Source organism: Dasypus novemcinctus, chromosome 24, assembly GCF_030445035.2.
Source record: "Dasypus novemcinctus isolate mDasNov1 chromosome 24, mDasNov1.1.hap2, whole genome shotgun sequence".
In the NCBI taxonomy this organism is placed as follows: Eukaryota; Metazoa; Chordata; class Mammalia; order Cingulata; family Dasypodidae; genus Dasypus; species Dasypus novemcinctus.
The window spans coordinates 55,439,385-55,452,443 of NC_080696.1; the positions used below are offsets into that span (position 1 = coordinate 55,439,385).

At 41.4% G+C, this 13,059-nt stretch overlaps 1 protein-coding gene across 5 annotated transcripts in view; it reads right to left on the reverse strand.

Moving 5' to 3' along the window:
• Window positions 1-13,059, reverse strand: part of ATP9A (ATPase phospholipid transporting 9A (putative)) — a 146,903-nt gene that overhangs the window by 50,738 nt on the left and 83,106 nt on the right. For all 5 annotated transcript variants that reach the window (XM_058287233.1, XM_058287235.2, XM_071211791.1 and 2 more), the window contains one exon: window positions 47-259. In XM_058287233.1, the coding sequence (XP_058143216.1) occupies window positions 47-259 (213 nt within the window). The remainder of the gene's footprint in view (window positions 1-46; window positions 260-13,059) is intronic.

Sequence of the window (13,059 nt, forward strand, 5' to 3'; positions counted from 1 at the left end):
CTCAGTAGGAAGCCTCTTGTGGACAGCATCTGCCCCAGGCGCTTACCTCGTCAGGGCTGGACGCCTGGTAGACACGGCAGGCGTCCTCATACTGCTTCTCGGCCTCGGCCTGGTCGGTGACACCGTTGGACTCATACACAGGTGTCACGTTGTGGCACAGCGCAATGGCCTTTGCGGCCTCGTGCACACGGCTGCTCATGGTGCGCCGGACCTTGGTGGTGAGTGCAGGTCCCTTCTGAGCAGGTGGGTCCTGGGATTGCTGGTGGAAGAGAAAGGAACAGGTGGGTGATGAGCAGTGAAGGGTCTCGACAGTGGGGACGGACAGGCATGCAGAGCTGCTGCTTTTCTTGCTACTGCTCTACACTCCCAACTCTTAGGTACGTCAATGGCGACAGTGCTGTCAGTGATAGATTTTCAGGATTTCAATTATTAATGCTTGGCAAAAAAAAAATCAGGATAAATAGAGAAAGGGAAAATTATAATGTAATGAGTGTGGGTGATTCCACCTGTGAATGATGTTTGAGACCTCCGACACAGAGGGGAAGTGACCCCTGCATGTCAGACCAGGGGCTCTCAACCTGAGAACTCCCTGTTGCAGGGCGGGGGGGGGGGGGGGCAGCTGTCCTGTGCACTGCAGGATGTTGAGCAGCGTCCCTGGCCTCTGCCCAGCAGACGCCAGCAGCAGCCCCCCCCCGTCAGGTGTGACAACCAAAATGTCTCCAGACATTGCTGGACACCCCGTGGGGGACAAAAATCCTCTCCAGGTGAGAATCACTGTTTGAAATGTACGTTGTTTTTGGTTTACAATAGTGGCCCCTAACCAAAGGCTACCACTTCATCTGGTTCCCTATGGAAATAACCACCAGCAGTCAACAATGGAAGGAAACACAGCTGGGTGAACCTTACAGAAAAGTGGTACTGAGCATTCCATTAGGGCAGGTACAAAGAATATTCCAGAGTAATTTTAACTCTGCTCAATTTCTGCCCTCCACACTGACTTCGGATCCCAGCTCTTACCTCTGAAGCGACTCCACTGCTTATGCAGTCTTTACCCATCCGTCTGTTCGTACCTTACAGCACATGGTGGAGGCCTTCTGAGGGCCACATTGTGAAGACTAGGGCAAACGTATTCAATTTCTATGGTGAAAAGAGCATGGAGGACTAGGAAATCTGAGTTTATTTCTGGATGGGTTGCTGAACAGCTTTCTGATGTTGGGCAAGTCACATTTGTTCTCTATGCCTCAGTTTCCTCATTTGGAGAAGAAAGGGATAGAGGGATGGTTTTCAACTCATCCTCCACACCGAGTCCCAGGAATCCCAAGGAACCCGTTCGGTGCCACCAAGTGTGGAGGAGAGAGGAGATTGCAGCAAGCAGCCCCAGTCCTATCTGTGTTCTTACCAGGTGCCATGAAGGCCTTGAGATATAATAAAAAATTAAGACCACCAAGAAAAAAAAAAACACTTGTTTCCATTCTATGACTCAGTACCCAATAAAATCCAGATGTCCTCCCATGGCCCATGAGGCCGGCCAGATCGACCACTGCCCACTTCTCCGGCCTCTCCTCAGGCCATCTTCCCCCTCAGTCACTCTGTTGTAGCTACACTGGGCTCCTTTCTGTTCTTTGGATGCTGCCAGGCTCTTCCTACCTCAGGACCTTCGCACGTGCTGTGCCCTCTGTCTGGAGCACAGTTCCCTGGATCTCTGCAGGGCTGGCTTGCTCCCATCACTCAGGTCTCAATTCTAATGTTACCTCCTTAGAGGCCCTCTTTTGACCCCACCGCCCATCATGGTGCCCCTCTCTCACCTTCCCCATCACCCTCTGTGATGCTGGCTTCACTGTCTAAAATTGGCTGGTTGGCCTGATGAGTCTCTCTCTTGTGGGACGGTGAGTACGGAAAGCTTGTTATCCATCACTATACTCCTAGAACCTAGGACAGTGACTGGCATGCAACAGCTATTTGCTGAACAAGTGAACAAATCAGTAACTTAATATTCTCTGAGGTGGTAGTGGGAGCCCTTGCTAAGCATGGTTGTTTTTTTTCCATTTCCAAGAAATAAATATCAAATTGACCACCATCAGCTCCAGGTTTAAAATCACAGCTTTGATCAACAGATCACCTGCAAGAGTCTTACTGCCTCCATAACTAACCTAATCCCCAAAGGCAGAAATGTTTATGGAGTTACTGGATTCCACGTCCCATTAAAAACCTACTTCATCCAAGAGAAGAGAGGCGATCTGATCTCTTAGAATGAACTGCCTTGTGTACCCCTGAACACGTGGTTGCCCAAAATAGAGACCAGATGGTTTACAAGAAACAAGAAGATGACTTTCATTTAATTTTTTAATACTATTTTTAGTAGTGGCATCAGACTCCTCAGGTAATTAGACAATTACTAAATTATACTGGTCACTGCGGGGACACACGGTGTTCTGCTTCCTGCTCTGTTAACCTCTGGTGTCAAGAGGACACAAGTTTCACTTCCAGGCCAAAGGGCACTGCATGGTAACAATAATTAGAGTAATGAATCACAACTACAGTTTAAATGAATCATTATTTGCCAAGTGCTTTTAATTATAAAGAATTTAACCCTAAAAATTATAAAGAGCACTGAAGATTTACAGAAAAGGGTCTCTCCCCTGAACAGACTAAATCAAGAACTTTTTAAAGTTCCCTAATTTATGTTCTAGCCAAGGACGTGTGTCTTCATTTTTACCCACTTTCCTCAACACCTGGATCAAATTATTATTTAACATTAGGGCCAATAACAAGACCTTTGACAAAGCAATTGCTTCAGTTGGCAAGTTTTAGTAACGGTGGGTTTGAATGAAATGCCACAGGCTGAGTCAAGGGCATCCTGGCAAACTTTTGGACTTTGTAAGCGATCTGATTTTGTAACCAAAGAAGTCAAATACTTCCACTAATATTTCAAATGTGGGACAACACAGAGCATTTGGGTTTTGTATTCCAGGTGATTCAGCTCCCGAGCAAGGCACAAAGGCAGCACTAGAGAAGCGTGGGCAGCCAGATTTTGCAAAGACCTCACTTTCAGATCAGGGGACACTTGACAAGGACTCAGAGCAGCTGGGTGACAGCCCCAACCAACATGATAGGCCGTTTAATGTCTCCACATTAGTTTACTTCTCTCTTAAATTAACGCTTGTCCCACTTTCCTACGAAGCAGTTTCAGGGAGGTGGCAGTTGGACACACACAACCACCGATGCTGAAATTCTCTTTCAATTTACAAATAAAAAGACGCCTCCACACACCCAATGTTAATCCACAGATGTGGTGAGAGGGGGCTCAGCTCGGGGGGTGCCTAGTATTAGGCCCATTCTGCAAACATCCTCACGGTCCCATATGGAAGAGTTTCACATTGTACAGTGTTTATCTCTAGCCTCCTCCCAATAGACCCTTTAACCTACACACATTTCTTCCTACTTAAAAAATACCAGGGGAAACAAAAACAGATGTGGTATCCACAGAGGCAGGTTACGACTCTTTCTGCCCTGGGGGAAAACCAGCGGTCCCCTCACGGAGAGAGGACAAACTCTCTCCACACGGGGTCAGAAGCGATTTCACAACCGACCGCCAGTCCTAAGCGATGCTGGGAGGAACTGGGACCTCCACATACAAAGGCCCCTGCAGTCCTGGGGTGGGCACCCCTGTCATAGGGCACGGCAGAGTCCTTCTCCAGCCTCCCAGCCGACAAACGAGGAACCAAGACAGGGAAATCTAGGCCTCCCTTTCTCACTAATGAGCCAAGCAGGAACCTTTCCTGATGCAAACTCCAGGCCACGATTCAGGAAAGAAGATCGCAAACATCACATGCTGGCTCATCACAAGCACCAGTGTTCCTTTTAGATGTAGTTAAAATTGACCACTTGTTAACATTCATAAGAGTAATCGATATTGTGAGTTGGGTGTAATTATTAAAAATACACCACTATAGAAAAGTCTGTTTTGAAAGCCTCCTTACCCCTACGCCAACTCAAAGAAGCTCAAAGCTGATAACTCAGTCTCAAAGAGCTACCACCACAGAGACAGGCTCAGAGCTCCTATTTCCAAACAAGTCAACCAAGTTACCGGGTGATTAAATGACCAAATAAATGCAACGATTAAAATGTAATAGTAGAGGGAAGCAGATGTGGCTCAAAGCCCTTGGGCGCCCACCTACCACATGGGAGGTCCCAGGTTCGGCTCCCAGTGCCTCCGAACGAAGACAAGCAAGACAGCGAGCTGACGCAACAAGATGATAACACAACAAGGAGACACCATGAGAGACACAACAAGCAGGGAGCAGAGGTGGCTCAAGTGATTTTGAATTTCTAGCCTTCCAAACTGTGAGAAGGTAATTCCTGTTGTTTAAGCCAACCAACTTGTGGTATTTATCACAGGAGCCCTGGAAAACGAAGACAGATGCTTTCTTTTTTGGGGGGGGAGCAGGGGAAGAACAGACACACATTCACATTGAGCAGACATCTGTCCAGACACACAAAAGCAGAGAAAATGGTTTGGCCTTTTATACACTAAGATGTTCCAAATGCTTATCTCTGAATAACATGAATACAAGTGATTTCTACGTTTTTCTTTGTGTTTATTGATTTTTTTCTGCAGTGATAATTTATATAAAGAACTAATAGAGATTTTGAAAATTAGTTTAAACTACAAAGTAAGCTCTGGGTCCCAGAGGAAAACATATAGAAAAAACAAGTCTTCCTCAAGAAAGCATAAATGGAAGTTTACATATGTTTCCTATGGATGCAGAAAGTGAGAATTCTGCCTGGCAGAGAGGAACTGAATGAATCATGTGGTACAAGAAACTAAACCACAAACTCACATATTCATAAACACTCATTTTTTAAAACTCACGGTAAATTCTAATTTTAGCAAAAATGCTAAAACCATATTAGAAGGACTTCTGGGATGATGGAGGATTAGCGAGGCATAGGGCTAACTTCTCTGCCAGAAAAATAGCTAGAGGACAAACAAAAACTATCTAGAAAACTGTTCTAAGGCTTAGGACACTAGGGGAAGGCTAGACTCCACCCAGAAGAGAGAGGGCTGAAGGAAAGGAGTCTCTGCTGGCTGAAAAATCCCCTGAATAAAGCTGAAGCAGCAGCTGCTGGCACCCATCCCTCCACCTTCAGAGCAAATAGCACTGGGTCCTCCAGCCCCTGGAAGGAGGCTGCAGACTAAAGTGGGTACAGGTATCCTCTTCCCCAAGAAAGGGAAGAGGGAGGGATATAGCCTACAGCAAATTCAGATTTTGCCCAGGGAACTTGGTCTGCTGGATTGGAGAGGCTGTACACGTCCAGGATGGGTAGGGCCGCGACACTGTTTGCTCTGAGAGGCTGGAGGTAGCTAAACATAATTTGCCTTCTCAAATACCCTCCCTACTGCCCTGGGCTGGTTGCTGAGGACTCAGAGGGTGGAAGTATGCAGCTGCCCAAGGGAGGAAAGCAACTTCTGAGAAAGTTTGATTGGGAGGCTTGGCCCGCCCTGAAGACATTGCTACTGTACCGCCCACCCACTGAGTAAATACACTGAATGCATTCACCCCAAGCACCTGGCCTGACCTGAGAGGTCTGTCAAAGAGTGGCCTCTACTGGCCAGACCAGAAAAGTGCAAGAAAAAGGGAAAGTAATAATAAAGAGAAGAGGCAAGCAGGTGCCTTTACTGCCACTCTCTCCAAGGCCCTTGGAAACTGGCCTGCCCCCCATTACTGGGTCCTCAGTCCTGGTTTGAGCAGTTAAACAGCGACAATCCTAAATATCTAGAACAAGTTGAACCAAGAGTCATAGAACAGTGGTAGCACACAGCTACTTAACAGTCAATCCCTAGGCAAGAGAGAAACTGAACATCAGAGTAATCTCAGCATCTTAATCAGATGCCTAGACATCAGCAAACAATTACAAGCTATACTAAGAAAAAGAAAAATATGTCTCAGGCAAAGGAACAAATCAATGCTCCAGACAAGACACAGGACTTGAAACAACTAATCAATGAGGTTCATACAAATCTCTTAAATGAAATCACGGAGTTGAAGGACAACATGGCTAAAGAAATAAAAGAAATTAAGAAGACACTGGATGAGCACAAAGAAAAATTTGAAAACCTGAATAGAAAAATAACAATGCTTAATGGGAATGAAAGATACAAGTAAGATTTAAAATATAACAAATCAGGGGAGCAGGTGTAGCTCAGTGGTTGAGTGTCTGCTTCCCATGTATGAGGTCCTAGGTTCGATCCCCAGTCTCTCATTAAAAAAAAAAATCCATGATATGAAAATACAACAGAGGCATATGTCAGCCAATTTGAAATCATGGAAGAAAGAATCAGTGACATAGAAAACAGAATAACTGAAATTGGAAAGAAAAGAAGAGAGAGAAAAAAGAATGGAAAAAATTGAGCAGGGGCTCAGGGAGTTGAATAACAGCATGAAGTACACTCACATGTGTGTTATGGGAATTCCAAAGGAGAAGAGAGGGGAAAGAGGCAGAAAGAGAGTCTGAGGAAATAATGGCCAAGAATTTCCCAACTCTCATGAAATACATAAATATATGTGTCCAGGAAGTACAGCATACTCCAATTAGAATAAACCCAAACAGACCTACACCAAGAAACACACTCTTCAGAATGCCAAATGCCAAAGATAAAGAAAAAATTCTGAAAACAGTGGAAGATAAATAAAACATCACATGCAAGGGACATCCAGTAAGATTTACTACAAATTTCTCTTCAGAAACTATGGAGGCGAGAAGGTAGTGGTATGATATAATTAAGTTACTGAAAGAAAAATCACCAGCCAAGAATTCTTTATCCGGCAAAACTGTCCTTCAGATACAACAGTGAGTTTAAAATATTCACAGATAAAGAGAACCTAAGAGAGTTCATAAACAAGAATCCAGTGCTGCAGGAAACACTGAAGGGAGTTCTGCAGTCAGAAAAAAAAAAAAAGACAAGAGAGGGAGGCTTAGAGGAAAGGGTAAAAGTGAAGACTATCAGAAAAGACAACCAAAAGGCTAAAAAGACAGACAAAAATAAAATATGACATATGAAAGCCAAAAACTGAACTAATGCCTTTACAGTAATAACATTAAATGTTAACGGATTAAACTCCCCAATCAAGACACAGGCTGACAGCATGGATAAGCAAACATCCGTAGGGGACTCTCCTTAGACCTAAGGATGCAGTAGACTGAAAGTGAAAGATTAGAAAAAGTCATTTCATGCAAACAGTAACCAAAAGAGAGCAAGGGTAGCTATAGTGGTGTCAGACAAAACAGACTTTAAATGCAAAAAAGTGATGAGATGCAGAAGGACATTATATATTAATAAAAGGGATAATCCACCAGGAAGAAGCACAGTCATAAATATCTATGAAACTAACCAGGGTACCCCAAAATACATGAGGCAAACTCTGGCAAAACTGAAAGGAGAAATAGATGTCTCTAAGAAAAATAGTTGGAGACTTTAATACATCACTCAAACCAGTGGACAGAACAACTAAACAGGATTAACAAGGAACCAGAGAACATGAACAATATGATAAATGAGCTGGACCTAGCAGACATATACAGAACAGCAGGTTATACATTCTTTTCAAGAAGAACTAGGGAAACGGACTTAACCCAGTGGTTAAGGCGTCTGTCTACCACATGGGAGGTCCACGGTTCAAACCCCAGGCCTCCTTGACCTGTGGAGCTGGCCCATGCACAGTGCTGATGCGCACAAGGAGTGCCCTGCCATGCAGGGGTGTCCCCCGCATAGGGGAGCCCCACGCGCAAGGAGTGCGCCCCGTAAGGAGAGCCGCCCAGCGCGAAAGAAAGTGCAGCCTGCCCAGGAATGGCGCCGCCCACACTTACCATGCCGCTGACGACAACAGAAGCGGACAAAGAAACAAGACGCAGCAAATAAACACAGAGAACAGACAACCAGGGGAGCGGGGGTGGGGGGGGGAGTTAAATAAATAAATAAATCTTAAAAAAAAAAAAAAAAGAACTCATGGATCTTTCTCTAGGATAGATCACACATTGGGCCACAAAATACCTCTCAATAAATTTAAGAAGATTGAAATTACACAAAGCACCTTCTCTTACAATAATGGAATAAAGCTAGAAATCAATAATAGGTGGGAAAGAAAAAATTTTGCAACAATATAGAGGCTAAACAGCACATTTTAAAAAATCACTGGGTCAAGAAGAAACTGCAAGAGAAATGAGTAGATATCTGGAGACAAATGAAAACAAGAACAGAACTTTTCAAAACTTATGGGATACAGCAAAACAATGCTTACAGGGAAATTTATAGCCCTAAATTCCTATATTAGAAAAGAAGAAAAAGCTAAAATCAAACACCTATCTTAACACTGGAGAAACTAGAAAAAGAACAGTAAACCAATCCCAAAGCAAACAGAAAGAAATAACAAAGATTAGAGAAGAAATAAATGAACATGAGAATGAAAAAAACAATAGAGAAAATCAACAAAACCAAAAGCTGGTTCTTTGCAAAGATCAATAAAACCAATAAATCCTTAGCTAGACTAACAAAGAGAAAATGAGAAAAGATGAAAATAAATAAAATCAGGAATGAAAGGGAGGGGGTATTACAACTGACACCATAGAAATGAAAAGGAACATAAAGGACATTATGAGAAACTGCATGCCAACAAATTAGACAGCTAGATTAAATGGACAAATGCACAAACCACCTACATTGACTTTACAAGAAATATAGGAAATCAACAAACCAATCACAAGTTAAAAAATTGAATCAGTCATCAAAAATCTTCCAACAAAGAAAAATCCAGGACAAGATGGCTTCACGGGTGAATTCTACCAAACATTTTGAGGACAATTAATACCAATCCTGTTTAAACTCTTCTGAAAAAACTGAAAAGGAGGAAAAATTACTCAACACATTTTATGAAGCCAGTGTCACCCTAACACCAAAGCCAAAAAGATACAAGAAAAGAAAATCACAGACCAATCTAATGAATATAGATGCAAAAATTTTCAACAAAATACTTGCAAATCAAATCTAACAGCCTATTAAAAGAATTGTACACTTCAATCAAGTGGTTTTTACTTGGCATGCAAGTGTGGTTCAAAATAAGAAATTCAATTAATGTAATATACCATATTAACAAATCAAAAGAAAAAAATAAAGATCATTTCGATTGATGCAGAAAGGCATTTGACAAAATCCAGCATCCTTTCTTGATAAAAACACTTCAAAAGATAAGTATAGAAGGAAAGTTCCTCAACATAACAAAGGGTATATATGAAAATCCCATAGCCAGCATCATACTCAATAGGGAGACGTCAAATGCCTCTAAGACAGGGGTTCTTAACAAGGAGTCTGTGAACTTGAATTGAAATTCAAAAGAATATTATTCTTGTGGGGACATGTTGGTGCAGGTGTGATATATTTATTAAATAATACACAGTATAGACTGGACTTAGTAAGGGGTCTGTTGTTTTCACCTGACTGGCAAAGGGGTCCATGGAACAAAAAAGTTTAAGAAGCCCTGCTCTAAGATCAGCAACAAGACAAGGATGCCCACTGTCACCACAGTTATTCATAAAAAGACTAAAATATCTACAAACTAATTTAACCAGGAATGTAAAGGATCTGTATTCAGATAACAATATACTGCTAAAAGAAATCAAAGACCTAAACAAATGAAAGGACATTCCATGTCCATGGATCGGAAAAATTAAATATCATGATAATGTCAATTCTACTCAAACTGATTTACAGAGTCAACACAATACTAATCAAAATTCTAACGCCTACTTTACAGAAACAGAAAAGTCAATTACCCAATTACCAAATTTATTTGTAAGGGAAGGGGTCCTGAAGAGAAAAAAAAAAAAAAAGTCCTAAAAAAGAAGAGCAAGATTGGAGGATTCATGCTTCCTGGGCTTGAAGTGTATTATAAAGCTACAGTGGTCAAAACAGCATGGTAATGGCTTAAAGATAGACACAATGATCAATGGACTCAAATTGAGAGTTCAGAAATAGACCCACATCTCCATGTCAATTGATATTTGATAAGCCTACCAAGTTCATTTTTCAGAGACAGAACAGTCTCTTCAAGAAACAGTGCTTGAGATCTGGATATTCATAACTAAAACAATGAAAGAGGTCCCATATTTCATTCCCTAAACTCAAGGGAAGCAGACTTGGCCCAGTGGATAGGGTGTCTGTCTACCACATGGGAGGTCCCCAGTTCAAACCCCAGGCCTCCTTGATCCGTGTGGAGCTGGCCCATGTGCAGTGCTGATGTGCACAAGGAGTGCCCTGCCACGCAGGGGTGCCACCCACGTAGGGGAGCCCCATGCACAAGGAGTGCGCCCCATAAGGAGAGCCGCCCAGCATGAAAGAAAGTGCAGCCTGCCCAGGAATGGTGCCGCACACATGGAGAACTAACACAGCAAGATGACACAACAAAAAGAAACAGATTCCCGTGCCGCTGACAACAACAGAAGCGGACAAAGAAGAACACACAGCAAATAGACACAGAGAACGGACAACTGGGGCTGTGGGGAGGGGGAAGGGGAGAGAAATAAATAAAAATAAATCTTTAAAAAAATAAATAAATAAACTCAAAATGGATCAGAGACCTAAACATAAAAGCCAAGACCATAAAACTCCTAGAAGATTATGTAAGGAAACAACTACAAGACCTTGTAGTAGGTGGGGGTCTCTTAAACCTTACACCCAAAGCACAAGCAGCAAAAGAAAAAAATAGATAAATGGGACCTCCTCAAAATTAAACACTTCTGCACCTCAAAGGACTTTTCGAAGATGGTAAAAAGGCAGCTGATTCCATGGGAGAAAATATTTGGAAATCACTTCCAACAAAGGTCTAATATCCATGATATATAAAGAGATCCTACAACTCAACAATAAAAAGACAAATGACTCAATTAAAAACTGGGCAAAAGACCTGAATAGACATTTTTCTAAAGAAGAAATACAAGTGGCAAAAAATATATATATATAGGAAAAAATGTTCAACATCACTGGCTATTAGGGAAATGCAAATCAAAGCTACAATGACATATTATTTCAGACCTATTAGAATGGCCACTATTAAAAAGACAGAAAACTATAAGTGTTGGACAGGATGTGAAGAGATAAGAACACTTATTTACTGTTGGTGGGAGTGTATAATAGAATGGTATAGCCATTGTGGAAGTCTGTTTGGCAGTTCCTAAGTAAGTTAGATATTTATCTGCCATGTGACCTGGCAATACCACTACAAGGTATATACCCAGAAGAACTGAAAGCAGTGACATCAACAGACATCTGCAAACCAATGTTCATAGCAGCATTATACACAATTGCCAAAAGGCTGAAACAATCCATGTGTCCATCAACTGAAGAATGGGTAAACAAACTGTGGTATATACACAGGGTAGAATATTATGCAGCTGTAAGAAGAAATGAAGTCGTGACACATATCACAACATGGGTGAACCTGGAGGACATTATGTTAAGTGAAAGAAGCCAGGCACAAATTGACAGATAAAGAACGATTCTCTATTATGAACTAAATATAATGAGTTACTAGCTAGAATAAAAGTCACCAGAGAATTGAATGTGGTTAGGGAATGGAAAGCTGAGGTTTAATCTGCGTAGGATTGGTAAAAAGTTGTTTGGAAATGAATAGAAATGGACAAAACACATCATAAGATTGGTAATTAGTAGTGCTAACACATGGGTATGAAGTGTGTTTTTTGCTTTTGTTTTTCTTTTTTTGGAGTAATGAAAATGCTCTAATATTGATTGATGTATGCACAACTTGGTGATTATACCAAATGCCATTGATTGTACACTTTTGATAAATTGTATGGTTTATGAACAACAAAAAAAGTAGGTGGGTTGGGTGGAAAATACACCAAATATAAGATATGGACTGTAGTTAGTAGTAATACTTTGACAATGCTCTTTCATAATTTGCAACAAATGTTTTACAACAACGCAAGGTATTGGTAGTGGGGTGACGTATGGGAGCCCTGTATGATGTTACGCATGTTTGTTTTATAAGTTCACAACTTTTACTATAAACTTATTTTGTAAGTATGTTCATGTATGAATGATATACTTCAATAAATTGTTTTTAAATGAAAAAATACTAGAGAAAATATTATTACATGAAAACAGCAGTTCACAGATTAAACTATGTTACATGATCTCAGTTACGTTTTTTGAAAAACATGAATTTATGCATATAAAACAGCTTCAAAAAACACATGCAAAAACACTGGAGCACAACAATCATGAGGCTCCCATTTTTTGTAGTCACTAATTTTTAGTTTTTACAGATGTACATATTAACATGAATTAAAAGAGATTTCTAGTTGGTGAGAGGGTAGAATAAAATAGATTGCTATATAGTCTAGGTTATATAGACCCATTGTATCAAAATATTTTGATCATACAGAAAAAACTTTTTATCACAAATTGAGAAAAAAAAATTTGAGCAATCTCATATTCTCTCTCTCTATATATATATATTTATATAACCTTGCATAAAAATTGCTTATGTATTACTGTGCTTTAGAAAACAACAAAATTTTAAAATATTAAAAAAGATGGGGAAGCAGTTGTAGCTCAACTGATAAAGCGTCCGCCTACCGTATGGAGGGTCCAGAGTTCTATACACAGGGCCTCCTGACCTGTGTGGAAAGCTGGCCCACACGCAGTGCTGATGCGTGCAAGGAGTGCCATGCCATGCACTGGTGTCCCCTATGTTAAGGGTGCCCCATGCACAAGGAGTGCACCCCGTAAGGAGAGCCACTCCGTGTGAACAAAGTGCAGCCTGCCCAGGAGTGGCACACATGGAGAGCTGACACAGCAAGATGATGTAATAAAAAGAGACACAGATTCCCAGTGCCACTGACAAGAATACGAGTAGACACAGAAGAACACACAGTGAATGGACACAGAGAGCAGACAATGGTGGGGGAAGGGGAGAGAAATTTTAAAAAATAAAAACGTAATGAAAATGACAACCAATAGTGCCCACAAAACTAGCTAATATC